The sequence below is a fragment of the Sturnira hondurensis genome, unplaced genomic scaffold (assembly GCF_014824575.4).
Source record: "Sturnira hondurensis isolate 20B ecotype Veracruz unplaced genomic scaffold, ASM1482457v3 Scaffold0021555, whole genome shotgun sequence".
Classification (NCBI taxonomy): domain Eukaryota; kingdom Metazoa; phylum Chordata; class Mammalia; order Chiroptera; family Phyllostomidae; genus Sturnira; species Sturnira hondurensis.
In genome coordinates this window covers 1,815,942-1,836,331 of record NW_028094186.1, presented here as the reverse complement: position 1 = coordinate 1,836,331, position 20,390 = coordinate 1,815,942, and the positions used below count along the sequence as shown (strand labels likewise).

Below are 20,390 nucleotides of genomic sequence, written 5' to 3'. Positions count from 1 at the left end.
TCGGCCAGGAGCCGCCCGGCGTGGCTGCGCTGGGCCTCCGCAGCCACAGCCACCTCCCTCCTCCGTCCTCGGCTTCAGGTCCACAGCCCCACATAACTCCTGAGACCAGCTCGAGACTGTCAAATTCCTAACATTATTCAAAGCAACAAGGCTGAGTTTACATTTTCTACCAACAATCTTAAGCCCAAAATGTTTCAAAGATTAAATAATCACACATTTAAAATACATAGAAAAATAATATAATTCGAATTTATACCAAGTACATGATTACAAAACAAGCACACTACAAGAAATACATCTTATATCCAAGCACAAAATTTGGAAATATACATGGAAATACGTGTTTAAGAAAAAACATTTATTTAAAATTCTGAGTGAGAAGACATAAAACAAGTTGTGGTTTACTGGTATAACTTTGACTAGAATTGCAATTTGTGGCAGAAATTTTCACTCGATCCTCAAGCTTCTAAAAACAGTTCCTGGAGATCAGACAGCTGTTCCTCTTTCCAAATTCTGTTTAATTTCAGCTGTGTATTTCCCATAGAACCTCTCTGCCTTCTTGTTGAATTTGGCATTCCTTTCATTAATGTAGTCAATATCCGCATCATCATTGTAAGGTCGTCTCCGGCTGTATTTGTCTCGTTTTTCAATTCTGAGGGAAAAATAAAGTAACTCATGAAATCTAAAATTTGCCTTCTTTGGGGGTCTTAACAGAACATGGATAAATAGTTAAGAACAAAACCTATACACTTAAGGGTAGGACAGACTTCCAGCCAAGATGCAGACATGGGTAAACACACTTCGCCTCCACACACACCCACAAAAAAATTACAACTAGACTACAAAACAAATATCACCCAGATCTGTCAGAACACTGAGCTATATGGAAAGATGACAACTGAGCATTTAAAGCCACATTCGCCCAGGAGGTAGGAGGGGTGGAGGCACAGGGAAGTGTGGAGAGGCGGGGGAATGGGCAGTCCCACACTCTCGTGTGGTGGGTAAAGTCGGGCAAGATACCTTTGGGAGCGAGCAGTCCCAGCCCCAAACCAGACCACCCAGCCCAGGGTTCCAGTGCCGGAAGGATAAATCCCGTAACTTCTGGCTACAAAAACCCACTGGGGGTTGGGGCAGAAGAAACTGTGGGATTCTCAAGAGACTCCTCTTAAAAGGCCCTCAGTAAACTTAGGACTCACGCAGACCCAACCACTCTGGGATTCGGCACCAGGGCAACGGCTGGAAGGGCCCAAGTAGCAGACAGGGAGGAGGAGAAAAAGTGAAGAGACGGGCAAGGGGGCGCGTGCCTGGGAGACGGCTCCTCCGGGGCAGTCCCCAGAGGCCAGGCTGCGGCACTGGCCCTCTGCGAGCCCTCCCCAGCACAGAGCCGCAGCAGCGAAATCTAAGAATCCACCCCACACGATCTACAGGTGCCTTTCCACAACAGACCCCGCTACTAAGACATGGCCCCAAAGCAGCCCCACCTGATACACAGAAGGGCTGCCAACACGAGGGGACAAACTGTCTTTCGTTTGGCAGACAAACAAAAGACAGAACAAAAGTCCAGAAAAAAAACTAAATGAAAAGAGGATAAGCAACCTATCAGATGCACAGTTCAAAACACTGGTTATCAGGATGCTCCAGGACCTCACCGGGTACTTCAACGCCATAAAAAAGACCCAGGCAGAAACAAAGGTTGCACTAAGTGAAATAAAGAAAAATCTACAGGGAACCAACAGTGGAGGGGATGAAGCTGAGATTCAAATTAACGATTTGGAACATAAGGAAGAAAAAACATTCAATAAGAGCAGCAAGAAAAAACAAAAATTCAAAAAAATGAGAATAGAATAAGGAACCTCTGGGTCATCTTCAAATGAATCAACATTCGAATCACAGGGGTGCCCGAAGGAGAAGAGGGAGAGAGAGAAACTGAAAACTTATCTGAAAAAATAATGAAAGAAAACTTCCTTAATTTGGCAAAGAAAATAGACACACAAGTCCAGGAAGCTCAGAAAATCCCAAACAACTTGGACCCAAAGAGGACCACACCAAAACACGTCATAATTAAAATGCCAAAGGTTAAAGATAAAGAGAGAATCTTACAAGAGAAAAGCAGAGAGCTACCTACAAAGGATTTCCCATAAGACTGTCAGCTGATTTCTCAACAGATACTTTGCAGGCAAGAAGGGACTGGCAAGAAGTATTTAAAGTGATGAAAAGCAGGGACCTACAACCTAGATTACTCTACCCAGCAAACTATCATTTTCAATGGAAGGGCAGATAAAATGCTTCCCAGACAAGGTAAAACTACAGGAGTTCATCATCACCAAGCCATTATTATATAAAATGTCAAAGGGACCTATATAAGAAAAAGATCAAAACTATAAACATTAAAATGGCAACAGATGTACAACTGTCAAGAATTGAATCTAAAAAACAAAGAAGCAGAATAAGAACAGAATCATAGGTATGGAGATCATTTGGAGGGTTATCAGCTGGGAGGGAAGGGGGAGAATGGGGGAAAAGGTGCAGGGATTAAGTACAAATTGGTGGGTACAAAACAGACAGGAGGAAATATGTTACAAATATTATGTTAAAAATAATATAGGAAATGGAATAGCCAAAGAATTTATATGCACTACCCATAGACATGAACTAAGGGGAGGCGGGGGGAAGACTGCTGGAGGGAATGGGGGTACTGGGCAGAGGGTAAAGGGAGAAAAAGTGGGGCAACTGTAAGAGCATAATTAATAAAATATATTTTAAAAATAAAAGAATAGTATACTTTAGAGGAGGGGGGAGCAGTTTTCGTCAAGATCAAGGTGAAACTGCCAAGTAACAGCACAACCCGAAGTACCATGAAACCCAGGACTAACTCATCTTCTGAACGCTTCTAAAAGAGCATGACGGCACTGTTAGAAACTGGAAACGTGACGTTTTACTTAAAATAAAATGATTACAGTAACTATGCTAATAACCACCGCAGCTAATAGGGAATACACAGTATGTGATGGACACTATTCCCAATACTCCATGGGCATCAGCTCCTAAAATACAAATTCATTCTGCTCTGCCTAATATTCACCCCTATCAGTAATAAGAGACACAAGGTGGCCCTGCTGGGTAGCTCAGCAGGTTACAGCATCGTCCAGGTACACGCCGAGGTTGCAGGTTGGATCTCAGTCAGGGCGCATACAAGAAACAACCAATGATGCATAAATAAGTGGAACACTAAATCAATGTTTCTTTCTCTCTCTCCCCACTTCCTTCTCCCTAAAATCAATAAATAAAAATTTTAAAAAAGAAAAAAAAATGTAATGGAGATATATTTACTAAAACATTCTTACTTCTTCAAGTCCAATAGCAGTGACTGTTACACAGAATTTCTTAAAGAAGAAGAATTTTCCCAGAGCATTTGAGATCTGGCTTCGAGGCAAGTTATCAGTTTGGCTCAAATAAATTCATAAAAATTCAGCTAAATGAATAAAAGAGGCTAAGGCAGAAATTAGCAGTATAATGCCTATTTAATTCATTCTAAGCTCCTTTTCTCCATTTTGCCATTTTACATTTACAGTTTCACACGGCTGTACTGAGTGAATACTCACTGCTTTTCCAGATCTGTGACCATCCTGTCGATTTCCTGCGTGGAAGGCACGTGTGTTCCATGGAGAAGACTATTGGATGTGGGGAAAAACTCTTCTCCACTGAAAAGACAGTAAAACGGACTTACAATAACACCACGAGTGCTCCATTGTCTTCAAACTTCAAACTAAACAGCCATTCACAATGAGAGATAAAATGTATACATATATCTACTGTGGGATCCTACCTTACCTTAAAAAAGTAATACAGAATTGGAAGGGGCCTAATAAGTCACTTACTCTGACACCTTCATCCTACAGATGAAGAGCCAAGGGCCAGAGGTCAAAGGACTTGCTTCCGAGTTCAGGTTATTCCTCTTTTCACTGAAACAGGGGTCAGCCAGCTACACCATCTGTTTTGAGAGCTTTGCTGGGACACAGCCACACACATCGGTTTCCATATCCTCCACGCTGCTCTCCCATCACAGCAGACTGGGGTCATTGTGACAGAGGCCATATAGTCAACAAAGCCTAAAATGCTTTCTATCTGGCCCTTTGCTAAAAAGTTCAGCCATGCTGGTATTACAGCATTCTGCCTCCTAAAATATACCTGAGTGACGACGATAATCTGGGTGTTAACCGCTCAACACCCAGTCTTCAAATGCCCAGCCAGAAAGACAACCGGTGGTAAGCCTGCCTGCTGTGGCGTGAGCAACAGTGTTTAAGACCAAAAATCATTCTTAGACTGCTATTCGACAGCCCACACCTGAGCGTCACCTAAGCATTATTTCTGTGTCTATGTTTGTGTGTCTATACACACACATAAATGTATCTATATTACCTCAGAATGAAAAAAAGAGAAAAAAACACCACCCTGCACTGACCCCATCCACTTACTGCTTTTCTCTCTGCCTCTCGTATGCTTCCATGTCGGGTTTGATCTGTTTGGTCAACCGATGATACTGGCGTAACTGGGCAGCAGCATAATCTAAAAATAAAATGAGAACCAGAGACCATATACTTCCCTGTCTGGTCATTACTATGCAGGGAAAAATCAGAATTCTTAGTAGTAATACATGCACAAGGCACCAATCTAAGCATAGTATCATCCTGAAGATGCCAATAATACAAACCTTCACTTTACCACGAAGAATGAAAGAACCCAGCTGATCAAAGTACAGCCTTTCCCGCTGCCCTAGGAGGCATACTTGTGTTTTTCTCGGGTTTCTGCCTCTCAGAGACTACCCCTGAAGGGGCATGTCAGAAACCCAGAAACACTGAAGGCAAGGCTTACCTAACAGGCCTGTTCAGTAAGTAACGGCTAATTGTACCTGAAAACCCCAGGTCAGGGTTTTTTCTCCTCTTTTTCCTCTCCCACCTCTCCGCATCTTCTGCGCTGATCGCCAGTAACTTCACTTTCTCATAGTCCTCCCCTCTTGCTGCACATTCCTAAAAAGAAAGAGGAGCTGAAACTTGCAATTGTGATCCAAGCAATTATTTGATCTATTTTAAATCAAGAAAGATTGAATAAAGATATCTAGCAATACTTTCAAAATAATGATTAATAGTCAAGGACATTTCAGGAATCTGCCATGGTACTTAGAAATAAGCACACCAAGTGAAAAATCACACCCTGGCTGGCGTGGCTCAGCGGACTGAGCACCAGGCTGGGAACCAAAGGGCGGCGGGTTCAATTCCCAGTCAGGTCCCCAGTATGAGGTGCGCAAGAGGAAACCACACACTGATGTTTCTCTCCCTCTTTCTCCTTCCCTTCCCTTCTCTCTAAATAAATAAAGAGTCTTAAAAATAATATTTAGTCAACGTTTATCAGGTGTCAGAACCTGTTTTAAATGTTTTACATGCATTAACTCATTTTAACTCATAATTAACCATTATTATTACAGTGCAAATGCTATAGATGAGAAAACAGAGGCACAGGCAGGTTAAATAACTCACCCAAAGTGTTGCAGCCAGAAAAGGCAGAGCCAGGATCTGAACTCTGACCGTCCGGCCCCAGAGCCAGCGTACAGAACTGCCTTGCTCTACCGTATCAGTGCCACAGAAAGACTGAGTAACCCACTTATGAAGACAGCAGAGGCGTTCCTAACCTTTTTCTTTTCTTCTTCCTGTAGTTCCCACTCCAAACGAGCTTTTCTGGCTTCCCAATTCGCAGGTAACTTAAGTCTTTTATCTTCCTCCACAACTTCCTGGTGATTTAATTTACGGGCTTCATTCTAAAACCACAACACAAAAAGTTTGTAGCTGAAACATGAAAATCAATCCAAACACATCTTGCTTTCTTTGAGGGTCACGTAAGGCACACTGACAAGGAGTGTGGGACCTCGTTTTATCCTAAAAGCAAGAAAGAGTCATCGAAGGATTTCAAGCAAGGGAACCGTCTACTTAGGTCAGCATTTGTATGAAGTCAAGAGAAACCTGCTGGACTGCACTGGTTTGCTGCTCCAGGGCCTGGGGTTCGCGTCAGCCCCGCCTCTGTACAGCTGTGTGGTCCCTCTGAGCAGGCCCCTTGTCAGGTGGGACAAGGTATCTCAGAGGGAAGGACTACTACCGTGGCAATACACTTCGGACGGCATGAAATAATATTAAATCACATGATGAGAAAGATGTTCTACTTTCAATTCTCTCTTAATCCCGACTAATTCAAGGGAAAGTTTCAATCTGGAGCTGGGGCTTTAATATCTATCTTGGTATCTCTGCTCTTTCCAAATCCCCTGTCCTTTTAAAATATTTTAACAGTTTATATTATGGTAAATGAAATGTTCCATTTGGATTACTCTGTGAAGAGTCTGTTTTAAAACAAAATGAGCACATCGTCTCAAAGACAAATGAAGCTAGGTGTCTCTTAGGTCACAGGCTGGTGGCAGCAAGGGCAGGACACCAGGTCTCCTAATTCCCCACCAGGTGTTCTTTCCACAGACCATCCAGGTAAATATTTAAGTGTTTAATTCTGGATGAGACTAACTTTTGGGAGCAGAGTACTCCGCTCAACTAGCATCCCTCAGTCACTCTTAACTCTGGCAATGTCCTCCAGGTGTAAACCCCAAGAACACCTGAAGTCAAAGTTGTATCTGCTGCACTGAAGGAGACAGCAAACTAGGGGACTGCAGGCATTTCAGTGAGAAGGTTTTAGGAGGGGCTGGTTGCAGGATCTGGGTTTGTAGCAGGTGACTGGGGTGAAAATTCATGGAAGCAAGGCTGTGCTCTGCACTGGCACTGTCAGAAAGACAGCACATTCTACGATTAAGCATCTTAAGTTTCGACATGTGAGGCAGGATTAATGGTTTATTTAGTAATATAGTCTATGATGTTAGTAGAAGAGCAGGGTGTGGTCGTTTCTGTGGTTTGAAGTCTTATTTTTGTCTGACTCCAACAGTCAGACAAACATTGGGATTTGGTGGAACCACGGCCAGGCTGCCTGTCAGGTCACTTCACGTTTAAAGGGTCAAGAGCTGCTTCAACCACCTACTGCCCCACCGCAGCCCCGCCCGCACCCGCCCCCTTCTCAACTCCAACTGCTGCCAATTTTTACTGGACTCTTTTTCCCTAACATGAATTCTCTTCCTCTCCATTTGTTCCCTCTGCTTGGATATTTATTCCTCCAACTTCTTTGTCTATTAACACCTTACTCATCTTTTAAACAGTAGTTTAGGTGTCTTATACAAGGCACTCGCTGAAACCCCTCACACTGTATTAACCTCTCACCTGTACTCCCAGGGCACTCTGTTCCTAACTCTAGCATGACACTTACTACGCCATAATTTCTAGCTATAAAGTTCTCTCCTCTTAACAGAAGAGGCATTGTCTTAATCATCTGGTTCCCCACTAACTAGCTAAACCAGTGACACTATAGACTTTCAGAGATTTGCTAATTATTATTGAATGAAGAGGCAACCAGCTCTCTTATTAACATTGGACAAGTTTCTTCCAGTCTCAAGCTATACACTTCCCTAAGTAAAATGAAGAGCTTGTTAGAATACAGCAGGGAGGGCATTAGTGTTAGAGACTCCCAAACTTAGCCCATATTAGTTAAATCAGATGTCGGTGAGACGCTTTGGAGCGAGTGTGTGTGCAGTTGACCCTTGGACAACACAGTTTTAAATTGCGAGGGTCCACTTAAACCAGATATTTTTCAGTACCTAAATACATTCGGCCCTTCCTATCCACAGGTTTATTTTCACATTCCCAGCCGCGGACCAAAAATACAGTGGACCCTGAGCAACACGGGGGTTATAGGTGCTGCCCCAGCACAGTTGAAAACTCTCGCGCAACTAATACTGTTTTCATCCTGCATGGCTGGTTCAGCCTAAATATTGTCGAAGGGCCGACAGCTGAGTCCAAGATATATGTGGATTTTCACCTGCGCGAGGGTCAGCGCCCCTAATCCAGGCGTTGTTTCAGGATCGACTGTATTCTCAAAAGTAATCACAAATGTGCTGCCAGGATGGACAAACATGGGGAAGTATCTTTCATCCAGCTCTGCGGGTCTGTTAGGCACGCTGATGCGACTTGCTCGTCCACACACACTCAAGAGCCCGACCAATGACAGATCTCAGCTGGCGCTACTCACCCGCTTCAGATGCAGCTCCCGGAATTTGCGAAGTCTCTGCTCGCGCTTCTGGGCGGCCAGCTCCTCCGCCGCCGCGAGGGATTGTTCCTCCTCCGCGCTGTCCACCCTCACCTGCGACAAGAACAGACTGCTGGCAGGGCCGGTACGGTTTCTTCCGGAGCTGCCCAGGCCAATTCCCCGCCGGTCCCGAGAGGCCGCGCTGGGCCCTCACTCCCGACCTCGACCCCACAGTGTCTACTACTCCCTGGCCAGGCACCCAGGATCTCCTCCTCCCCTGCTGGACCCTGGTAACTTCCCCCACAAAAACCTTAGATAGAGCCAGCAGCTCTTACCTTCTCGGTAAGAGCCGCAGCCGCCATCACAACCTTCCTCTCCCGACTTCCGGCAACAACCTGGAACTTCCGTTTGCCTTCCGATAGCTATTTAATAACCTACAGTAAGTCCCGCCTGTTCCTGGTAACATCAGAAGCTTGGGACCAATCCCTGCTCCTTCTAGCAGTGAGCTGCTTTCGATTGGGCAGGAGCTTGCGCAGCCGCAGAAGACCATAAGGAGAGCGGTGAGGTGGCGAGAACGCTGGGAGGTGCTGGGAAGGGGACGGCGAAGCACTAATGGCCGATCCTGAGCTTGGTACAAAGTCGCTTCAAATGTGTGCTGCTCCCGTGAGCAGAAAGTGCTTATCCTGAGTGTCACCTTCTCCGAGGCAGTTCTTCCTTGACTACCGTGTCTCACGTAGGCCCTTAAATATCATATGGCATCATTTTAATTTCCTCAGTAATGTAAGATATTTCTTTGTTCATTTTCCATTTCCCTCATCAACTTTGTAAACTGGGGCAACGCAGAAATGTACATCTTGTTTCCGCTTCCGACTCCAACAGGGAAACTTTCAGAATGAGTAACAGTGCTTGAGTTAATAGAGTAAGGTGGTGGATACAAAAGGAATATATGAAAATTATTTTTTTCTGCACTAGTAACCACTAATTAGATGTAAAAATGGAAAAGTAAGCCCCCAAATAAAAAAAATATCTAGGTATAAAATTTAACACGAAGAAAAACAGTTTGAGGTATAGTACTTATAAAATTAATTTCAAGAAAGCTCATTGAACATTATTTTTTCGTAGATGCTTTTCTAAAGATAACTGCTTTCACTCTTGATTATTAAGACCAAAACAGAAAGGAGTTCTGATTTCTACCTGTTTCCATAGAATTCAAAAATGAGACAAATACAGCTGGAGATGACCTTACAATGCCGTTTTTTAATAACACTGATGAGGTGCCATATGAACTTAACTGTGTCCATTAGCCTATAGTAAAATGCTTTCATTATATGTTGTTTTGCTCAGTCACAGAAACTTATCAAAGATATTAAGTGAGGACTTACTGACATGTCACTGTACTGACATGAAAAATATTTATAATAGCCCTGGCTGGTGTAGCTCAGTGGATTGAGTACAGGCTTCCCAGTCAGGGCGCATGCCTGGCTTCTGGACCAGGTCCCCAGTGGGGGTGGGGGGTGAGAGGCAGCCACACATTGCTGTTTCTCTCCCTCTTTCTCTCCCTTCCCCTCTCTCTAAATAAATAAAATCTTTTTTTAAGATGTTCATAATATATCCATATAAAAAAGTTTGAGCCCTGGCTGGTGTAGCTCAGTGGATTGAGCACAGGCCTGTGAAGCAAAGGACCACTAGTTCGATTCCCAGTCAGGGCACATGCCTGGGTTGCAGGCCAGTTCCCAGCAGGGGACATATGAGTGGCAACCACACACTGATGTTTCTCTTCCATTCTTTCTCCTTCCCATCCCCTCTCTCTGAAAAAAAAAATAAAAATAATTTTTTTTAAGTTTGTAGACACAGAAAACAATCCAGGATGTACATCATACTAATTATAAGAATTGCCTCTGAAGAATAGAAATAGCTGTGATATTTGGAATTAAAAAATAATAATTTGTGACATACACACACTTATGCTGCCCAGTCTTACCAAAAAAAGAAAAATGAACTGCCGTAGTTTTGTCCTTCAACTTTTTTTTCCCTTTTCCAACATTTATTTACTTTTAGAGCCAGGGGAATGGAGGGCAGAAGTAGAGAAACATCAGTAGGTTTCCTCCTTAGCACCAACTGGGGAACAGGCCCACAACCCCACGTGCCCTCAATACCTTTGTACTGAGGCACAAGCCTGCCATTCTTCCAAAATTGTGTAGCTTTTTGTATCTTAAGGTATTTCAGTTTGAAAACCCTACAGAAATAAGACAATTAAAAACTAACAGGGCCCTGGCTGGTATAGCTCAGTGGATTGAGCACAGGCCTGCAAACCACACGATCACGGTTCGATTCCCAGTCAGGGCACATGCCTGGGTTAAAGGCTGGCTCCCTGCAGGCCAACTCCCAGCAGGGGACGCAGGAAAGGCAACCATACATTGATGTTTCTCTCCCTCTCTCCTTCCCCTCTAAAAATTAAAAAAAAAAAAAAACCTAACAGGGAGCCCTGGCTGGTGTAGGTCAATGGATTGAGCTCAGGCCTGCAAACCAGAGGATTGCGGTTTGATTCCCACTCAGGGCACATGCCTGAGTTGCAGGCCAGTTCCTAGCAGGGGACACACAAGAGGCAACCATACGTTGGTATTTCTCTCCTCCTCTCCTTCCCTTCCCCTCTAAAGATAAAATCTTAAAAAAAAAAAAAAGGAGGAATGATAGAACTCAGGTGTTAAAGAGTTTGACCTTCATTGATAGGTTTAAGTGATAGGCTTATGCATGTGGAAAGCTTTCAAAGATTCCTTTCCTTTATTTAAAAAAAAAAGGGGGGGCCTTTGTACTAAGGGAAAAGAAAGGAGGAAAAGATTAATAGGGGTAGGGTCCCCTGGCTGGTGTGGCTCAGTGGATCAAGTACCAGCCTGTGAACCCAAAGGCTGCTGGTTTGAATCCCAGTCAGGACACATGCCTGGGTTTCTGGCCAGATGGCCAGCATGGAACACATAAGAGGTAACCACACNGTGTAGATCAATGGATTGAGCTCAGGCCTGCAATCGGAGCCCTGGCTGGTGTAGGTCAATGGATTGAGCTCAGGCCTGCAAACCACAGGATTGCGGTTTGATTCCCACTCAGGGCACATGCCTGAGTTGCAGGCCAGTTCCTAGCAGGGGACACACAAGAGGCAACCATACGTTGATATTTCTCTCCTCCTCTCCTTCCCTTCCCCTCTAAAGATAAAATCTTAAAAAAAAAAAAAAAGGAGGAATGATAGAACTCAGGTGTTAAAGAGTTTGACCTTCATTGATAGGCTTAAGTGATAGGCTTATGCATGTGGAAAGCTTTCAAAGACTCCTTTCCTTTATTTAAAAAAAAAAGGGGGGGCCTTTGTACTAAGGGAAAAGAAAGGAGGAAAAGATTAATAGGGGTAGGGTCCCCTGGCTGGTGTGGCTCAGTGGATCAAGTACCAGCCTGTGAACCCAAAGGCTGCTGGTTTGAATCCCAGTCAGGACACATGCCTGGGTTTCTGGCCAGATGGCCAGCATGGAACACATAAGAGGTAACCACACACTGAGGTTTCTCTCCCTCTTTCTCCCTCTCTTCTCCTCTAAAAATAAATCTTACAAGAAAAAAAGTAACAGGTAGGTTTCATAGGTCATAATGACCTGGTTTTTAAAAAATAGGATTTCTCTAGAGAATTGCACTCCCAACAGCCACTGCAACTTCAACCAAAAAAAAAAAAATCCAAAAACATGCTGTCAGTATCATTTGAGGACTACACTACTCTGAAGATGATGGCATGGGTAAATACTGGGTTCCCAAAAAACTTGTTTTTTTACATAAGATGGATCTAGTAGCACTTAGTTGCCTTTACCTTCAAAGTAATTTTGCTAGATTGTATTGTGACAACCACCATATCAGTGTGCAGTAAGAAAAAACAAACATCAAAATTGGTGAATTTTTATGTCAAAGAAAAAAATAAGCAGTATTTTCTACATATGCTTTATTATTTCAAGAAAGGTAAAAACGCAACTGAAACACACAGATTTGTGCAGTGTGTGCAGAAGGTGCTGTGACTGATTGATCGTGTCAAAAGAGGTTTACCGAGTTTCACGCTGGAGATTTCTGGCCTTGGACAAAGCTCCAGGGTCTGGTAAGCCAGTCGGAAGTTGACAGGGATCAGATGGAGCCACTGAGAACAATTGTTATACCACAGGAGAGCTGACATACTCAAAATATACAAATCAGTAGTTACTGGTGAAAATGAAATGTCTTTTATCTTACAACAGAAACTAAACTTACTTTCTGGGGAAACTAATACTAACAGGGTGCTCAGATTAACCACGTTTTCAGTTACAAATCTTAAAACCCATCAAACCTTGTGGGCGGTTTTTGTTTTGTTTTTAAACGTAGAGGAGCATCAGTGGGTTGCCTCCTGAATGCCCCCAACCCCCAACAGAGAAATTCCTTGTTCAAATCCAGTGCTGCTCGGCCTAAGGGATGAAAATGTTACCAAGGCTACAGAAATGATGATGACAGCAATTGTGTGTCCAGGACCGTACATATGCAAATCGTTGTGGATTGAAATTTTGTTTCACCTTGACTGGTGTAGCTCTCAGCAGATTGAACCAGGCCTGCGAATCAAAAAGGTTGCTCATTGACTCCCAATCAAGGCACATGACATGCCTGGGTTGTGGGCCAGGGTGTGGGAGCAGCAATGTCTCTTTCTCACCCAACCCCTAACATCAAATGTTTTTAAAATTTTTCAATGGGTCAGATTTAGAGCCACTTTATCCAACATGGCATTCTTACAAAAACATCTGCACTAACCTCTAGCCACCTCTAGCCTCCATCACTAATGAACCAGTAGCTAGTACAACTGAGGAATTTCAAGTCATGTGTGGACGGTGGCTGTCTTATTTTGAAAAAGGCATGTAACACAGACAGCTTTAGTTAACTAAATCCCCCTGGTAGGGGCATGGACGGTGGCTGTCTTATTTTGAAAAAGGCATGTAACACAGACAGCTTTAGTTAACTAAATCCCCCTGGTAGGGGCATCAAATCTTTTGGTGCCTGAGCCACACTGGAGGGAGGGTTGTCTTGGACCACATATTAAATACATTGCAACATTAGTCACACACACGCACACAAAACCATTATTAGTTTTGTGTTGGGCCACATTCACAGCCATCCTGGGCTGCATGTGGCAAGTTGGACATCTCAGCTAAAAGAACCTTTTCCCTAAATGTTTACTGATTTTAGAGTGTGAAAAACAGTTTGTTGCTTTCCATACACACCTGGCCAGGGACTAAACTTGCAACCCAAGTATGTGCCCTGCCCAGGAAATGAACTGACATTTTCATGTATAGAACAATGCTCCAACCAAGCCACACAAGCAAGGGTTCATCGCCTTTAAGATGAGACTGGAGCCCTGGCTGGTGTAGCTCAGTGGATTGAGCATGGGCCTGTGAAGCAAAGGGTCACTGGTTCAGTTCCCAGTCAGGGCACATGCCTGGGTTGCGGGCCAGGTCCCCAGTAGGGTACACATGAGAGGCAACAACACATTGATGTTTCTCTCCCACTCTTTCTCCTTCCCGTCCCCTCTCTAAAAATAAACATTTTTTAAAAAAAGATTATGAGACTGGAGAGATGCAGAGAAACATCAATGGGTTGTCTCCTGCTCACCCCCAATGCCCAACCCTCACCAGGAACCCAGCCACAAGCCAGGAATGTGCCCCACTAGCAACCAAACCACCCACCTTTCAGTTCACAGGCTTGTGCTCAATCCACTGGGGCCACATCAACCAGGGCTCATTATCTTTTTTTAAAAAGCTTCTACTGATCTTCAGCCTGCTTATCTATTCATCTATTATCTGTGGTGTTTTTTGGTATGCCCCAGCATATAGGAATAAATTAAGGTAGCTGGCATCTTTTGTTCAAACGTTTTTATTCAGTAAGGCAACACTTGTAGTTTAAAAATGGCTTAAATCATTTTTGGTGCTAATACATATTAATGAGTGGAAACTACTACATGAATGTCTATAGTATCAACTTCCTAGATCTTTGTAGTAATCTTTCATTTTTAAACTGTGCCTAGCTTCTTAGCTACAGTATTAAAGAGTTCCAACCCGATGCATTTTAATATAACCTCAGATCTTCTACCTCAATGAGGGGTGGTTTCCATTCCAACCAATTTCCTACCCTAAAACTCGCAGTGTTCAACTTCCAGGATAACACTATATACCAGGAACTCCTCAATTTTGACTATCACATCAACTGGAAGTAGTTAAGATTCAGGTTCTAATTCACATCTCGGAGGGAACATGAGATTCAGCATCTCTCATAAACTCAGGTATGGTCAGCCAAGCCCTGTGCGCCCTCTGTAAATTAGATTTGGATCTGGGAGTAGTGATACCTCCTTTTTCTTCATCACTAAATAAAGACTCATCATGTAACATACGCATAATAAAATGAGACAAATAGTAAAAACACAAACTTTATTAATATATACAATGCAATTTACTGTTTCTTATAAATTTAATTTCTGTGTAACCAATCAGTATTACACAAAATATTTACACGTATATACAAAGACTCCCACCTGTATGTAACACCCTCTGGTCCATCTGTGTTCTTATCTGCAAGAGAAATCTAAAATGTTACCAATTACCACTAAATTGCTCACAGGAATGATATAATGCTATACAAAACAAACTTGCAATAAAGTGCATTTCAGGCAACCTTAGCCATCAGTTCTTTTTAAACAGGTTTCCACAATTCATATGGACTTTTTTTCTGGGGTTTTGGAGATCCTGAAGAGGTCTCTTCAGCAGTGGCTTTAGCTGATTTCTGAAGCACTGACTTTGCTACAAAATTCTGTGAGAGAAGAAATTTGAGTCAGCTTCCCAGGCATATACATTGTACATACTTAAAATCTCTGCTTTTGCTCAGTGGATTCAGCACAGGCCCTGTGCAGCAAAAGGTTGCTGGTTCAATTCCAAGTGGGGGCACATGCCTGGGTTGCAGGCCAGGTCCTCAGTAGGGGACACATGAGAGGCAAACACACATCGATTTTTCTCTCCCACTCTTTCTCCTTCCCCCCACCCCAAATAAAACAAATAAAATAAAATCTACCTTTTACAATACAATTCTATTTAAGGTTCAAAATTAAAGAGACACCAACCAAATGCCATTTGTAACCTGACTCAAACTGCTAGGCCAAGAAATTATGCCAGGTAAATTCAAACATATGCAGGGTATATTATAATAGTGCTGTTGGAAAAGAGTATTACAATATTCAAACTGAGGATGTGGAGATTAGATATAAGAAGCCCATTATACTTCTATAAGTAGCATAAAAATATGTGAGCGATTTCTATGATGTGGTTTAGTGGGCCTGAATTATCACTACAAAGACAGAATAATGAGCCTTCCTATAAAAATAAAAACCCACATAATAGATGTTCTAAGTCCAATTTTTGAGTAGTCAGGATTTAGATAGACATACGTACATTAAAGCTACTGCTTTTTTGAGAGGACTTTCCACTGGCATTTGTAGTTCCATCTTCTGTTAGCTTTTCCGACAGCTAGACAGGAAAAGGCAATACATTAAAAAAAAAAACACAAAAAAAAACCCCCAAAAATTTTTGATGTACAGTACTGTATATGAAACAACCCAACCATATTTAAATTTAGTTGTAAAGATAAAACAAGTGGGATCTAACCATACAGTGCACAATCTAAACAACAGTGTGCTGTGGATTCCCCGGTAACAACAAAAATCGATGCATTAAACGGATTCTCCCGTAATAACACAATTGATGCCTTAAACGGACCTGATGAAGACACAGGTCCCCATAAAGCAGTCTTTTGTTCCCAATGTTTGAATAACTTTGAAGGTCAAGTCAATAAGAAAATATCTAGTTTTCAGGCACTAACATATAATAGCCAGTTTGACACCTAATCATTAGAAGAAGCAACTCAGACCTTGCTTGTCTAGCACTAACTCAGGCACACCCACATCTGAGTCGGAATGGTCGATTCATCTAGGGAACTGTTTTCTTTTCTTTTAAACTGAGCCTATCAATTCCTAATTACCTTACATTTTTAAAGCTTGGATTTTATGCTTTGGGTTTCAACATAAAAAGCACAGGGCAATTTGCCAATGCACATCCTGCACATTTATTTCTGGAGAATAATAAACTTATCTGCAAGTGAAGCAGGCCTCTTCTGTATTCTCTCAAAACATCTGGAATACATTGCATATATTACAATAGGGACATCTAAATCACAGATGCCCCAATATTACAAAGTATACTTTAGTTTAACACTGGTCTTCTGTACCTTATCCAAACAGCACCTATCCCAAATTCTAGCATGCACATGGATCTACCAAAACTAAGCTTTCAGTGTGAACATGAACTTCAAATTAGTTAAACCTCTGATGCTTATGCCCATGTATCAATTACCAACAGATTTTCTTCAGCAATGTCTGGAGACCACATTCATGATTTCTATAAGACAGAAATAAAGCAGATAAACTATACTGTATGTTGAGTACAGAATTTCTGGGAACATAATGCTGCAAATGAAAACTACAGATAAATACTCTAGAGACTAATTAGGAAAATTCTTTGGTTAAGTACATAGAATCAAACTACCAGCTATAATCATGAAAGCAATATTCTGTCAACTAAAATTAAAGGTCATTAGTCTATTTCATGGGAGAGACTAAGTATTGTCAGACCTACTATCTTGACTCTAATAATATTTAGCTAACCTTTCTCAAACGTAGTTTAAAGTAAATAAAATAAAAATGCTAATCAGATCTTTTCTGGAAGTAGCTTTCTCAAGATTTTGTCTGGATAAACCTAGAACACTTACCTCAAACTTTGCACCTTTATTTGGTATGGCTGTTTCATGGTTTGTTTCCTTCAGTACAGGAACAACTCTGAGACTAGGGGGCAATTCAAAGTTGGTTGTTCCTAAGGCTTTTGCTGCATTGGCTTTTGCTATTTCTAACAGCTCCATTCGATCTGCAAAAGAAACAAGGTATTTCTTAATCCTGCAGCAATTCCCCAAGAGGAATCAAAATCACAAAATAAAATAAGTTTGCATTTATTTTGAATAGCAAAACTAAAATGTTTTAACATTTCATCTTCATGTGTAAAAACATCCTTATGCATGGGGAAAAATTCTGCCTCTTTTTTGCTGAGAAAATTAAGTATCCCTAAAATAATCTAAAATCTCCCTTACCAAAAACCTGAATTTTATAGTTTTTGCCCTCCTTCACATGTGTTCTGAACATTTTTGATTTAAAAAACTTTTCAGACAGTACAACTGTCACAACTAACGAACCACTACTGATAAAACTACTAAATCCATTCTCAGACTTAAAGTTTTGATGTTTACCTATCATGCTTTCTGTTCCATAATCCTATCCCAGAAGCCATCTGTTTTTAAAACACTGAAACAAGATTTTTTACTTACTTTTTAAAAAGGAATTCACACTTTGTCATTTAATTTTTTTAATTTACTGGGGTGATGTTGGTTAATAAAATTACATCACTTTCGGTGTACAATTCTATCACAAATCATCTGTACGTGGTATGCATTTTCACTACCCACAGTCAAGTCTCCTTCCCGGGTGCCGGCTTTTTAAGCCCTGGACGCGAGGAGAATCCTCCATTATCCTGAAGACTGCTTGCTTCTAGAGCCACAGGCATGTGAAGCACCCTCACACACACGTAAGAACCTGCCTTTCAGGTGACATAAGTAAGGCTAAGTTAGGCTTTCTGGCTGAAGTGACTAAGCTCGGGCTTGTTTAAAAAAAAAAGGAATGCTTTTGTACTATTCTTCCTATTCAATAATTAACTTAGTAGTAGAAACCTTGCGGCAGGTGAACTAAGTCACTAACATTTACAGGGCTCCACTAAGAAGTGCCAGCCACCCGGAGAAACGATCATCTCCATCTTGAGCTAATTAATACCTACAATTTAATCCCAAGAGGTAAGAACTAGTGTCCGTTTAAACACCGGGTGTCAACTGTAGTGTGGTTTAACTGTTAGGCTGCCAATAATGTCCTCCTCCCCTCCTTCCTCCCAACAGAACTATTAAGCTTTCAAACACCGAGGGAGAAAACATTAGTATTACACAGCAACCTTGGGGCCCCAGCCTACTCCTGCCGCCGCCTGTAAAAAGGTGCCTAGGGAGAAGCGAAGTGGGCGCCACTGGACTCACCTTTTTCACTCAAGCGAAACGGCGTTGGGCTCCGCGACCTGGTCCTGGATCTCGCCCGCCAACTCCCGTGCTCCTCCGGGTAGACGGAGCGACCAAAGCCATAGTAGCGGCGCCCCCGCGTGACCGCGTAGGCCCTTCGGTAATACGACCGCCCCCGAGAGCGGGACCGGCTGCGGGACCTGTCCGGCGAGGGAGACGGAGACCGGTAGTGCCTCCTGGAGGAGACGTAGTGCGTCTCCCGGTACCGGCGGCGGCTACGGGATCGCGAGCGGCTCCGCGAGTAGGACCGCGAATAGCGCCTGTACTTCCTCTGGTGGCGTCTTCGGGACCGAGACCGGGACCTGCTCCTGCGCCGGCTCCGACTGCTGGACGACCACCGACTGGAGACGCTGGAACGGGACCGCGAGCTTCTGGGAGAGCGGCTCCCGGCCGCCGACGACAGCCGGCTGGACCGGCCCGAGGCCGACGGGGACTCCTCGTGCAGCGAGCCCGGCCACATATCGTTCACGTAGTTGGGCATCTGGGCCTCCGGCTGGACGCTTTCTTGCCTTTCCAAAACTGAAACAGGAGAGGCGGAGGGAAGTGAACTCCCGGAAGCAAGGCCCGCGGCGGAGGGGGAGGGGGACCTCGAGAAAGGAACCGAGACTCGCCAACCCGGGGCCCTGCCGCCGCCAGACACCGGCCCCGCAGCCAAGCCAGCAGCCCCCCCTTTCCGCGCCACGCACAGCTCCCCACTTTCCCTGCCACCCACGCGGAGGTTCCCATGCGTCCGACCCCGCCACCAGAAAACTTACAAGCCACTCGCACTTCGCTTAGGACAAGGAGAAAGGCCCAGCGGACGCCTTCCTTCCACAGCTAAGAACGAAGAAGGAACTTTTGCAGCTCCTCCCAAAGAAAAAAGAGACACATCCACCCACCACGACCCGGCGCGAACTGAGCAGCGCGACCGCTGACGCGTCGAAAGTACTAGAAGCTGACGTACGGAGCATGCGCAGAGACGTTGGTGCGTGGGCGTTGCTTCTGTGTCGCCCAACCGCCGCCCTCTGTTCCTTTGCTCCCCACCCCCAGCCCTCCCCCACTTCGTGCCGAGGGCTCCAGGACGCGCATGCGCGACCTAGCCGCGGTGGCGCCCGGGGCGGGGGGGCGGGGGGTGCTCCGCCCAGGTGCAGGACATTCCGTACTTGTTTTGTTTTCTTGGGTGAAACAGGATAAGGCGGCCCTTCCCGCGGCGGGATGGCCGCCTCCGGGACTCTACCGGGCTCATGCTTTCTGAGTCGTTGCCTGCACCTCTGGGCAGCTCAGACTGGGCGGTGCTTTCCTAGACCCTTCTGGCCCACTTTCTGCTGACCTGTGTCAGGCCTGCGACGGGAGAGGACAGCCATGTCCCAACTCGCCAGGCTGCCCGACCGCGGCCTTCTCTCCAGGACTCACAGGATCCCTGAAAATTCAGTATTAAGTTGGAAAAGTTGTATTTCCATGTTTTGTCTTGTAAATGTTAGAAAGGTGAAGACAATGCCAAGACACCCAGATTGGATCTTTAACAAGAGGGTCGGATTGACGTCTGAGATGTCATTCCAAGGACAGTGTGCTTGGTTTTGGGGTTAAACAACCGGGACTATTTCATTTCCAAAGATTTATAAATAGGCTGTATTCCATACATACATGTTGGTAATAATGCCTTGAGATAACTTATCATTGAATTAATCACATTTGTGAGAAGAAAGCATTATATGAGCTTTTTGCAAGTCCAGGGTAGCATTTCCGGAAGCCTCTTTCTTTGGAGGGAAATGCGAACTCACTTTTCTCTTGCTCACCTTCATCCCACATTCCCAAATCTGCACACACACGTGTGATCACCCTTGCTTGGCATTGTCCACTCCACAGTATCATCCACATCTCTGAGGAAGTATCCTGATGGGAATACTTAAGGACTGTTTCTTTAGAAACAAGTGCTGTTGTTACAAATGAACTAAGAAGACAGTGCTCATCTACTGGGAATTTTGCTGAAAGTTCTAATGAAG

The 20,390-nt window shown here is 43.8% G+C and overlaps 2 protein-coding genes across 5 annotated transcripts; both read right to left on the bottom strand.

Moving 5' to 3' along the window:
• Positions 1-223: 223 nt before the first annotated feature.
• SYF2 (SYF2 pre-mRNA splicing factor) lies at positions 224-8,603 on the bottom strand. Its single transcript, XM_037032910.1, has 7 exons — positions 8,499-8,603; positions 8,167-8,277; positions 5,687-5,812; positions 4,910-5,027; positions 4,476-4,566; positions 3,603-3,701; positions 224-652 (listed from the first exon to the last, which is right to left on the bottom strand). The coding sequence occupies exons 1-7, from the start codon at positions 8,523-8,525 to the stop codon at positions 487-489; spliced, it is 738 nt and encodes a 245-aa protein (XP_036888805.1). The 5' UTR covers positions 8,526-8,603; the 3' UTR covers positions 224-486.
• Positions 8,604-14,610: 6,007 nt separating this feature from the next.
• RSRP1 (arginine and serine rich protein 1) lies at positions 14,611-19,312 on the bottom strand. Of its 4 annotated transcripts, none has more exons than XM_037032822.1 (5): positions 19,164-19,311; positions 18,370-18,927; positions 17,014-17,165; positions 15,642-15,716; positions 14,611-15,006 (listed from the first exon to the last, which is right to left on the bottom strand). In XM_037032822.1, exons 2-5 carry the CDS (start codon positions 18,887-18,889, stop codon positions 14,890-14,892), a joined length of 864 nt encoding a protein of 287 aa, XP_036888717.1. In that variant the 5' UTR covers positions 18,890-18,927; positions 19,164-19,311; the 3' UTR covers positions 14,611-14,889. The 4 variants fall into 4 exon arrangements, 2 of the variants coding, with proteins under 2 accessions (XP_036888717.1, XP_036888718.1); XM_037032823.1 differs by having other exon boundaries at positions 14,927-15,006; positions 15,634-15,716; XR_005064599.1 differs by having other exon boundaries at positions 14,613-15,006; positions 15,634-17,165; positions 19,164-19,312.
• Positions 19,313-20,390: the final 1,078 nt, after the last annotated feature.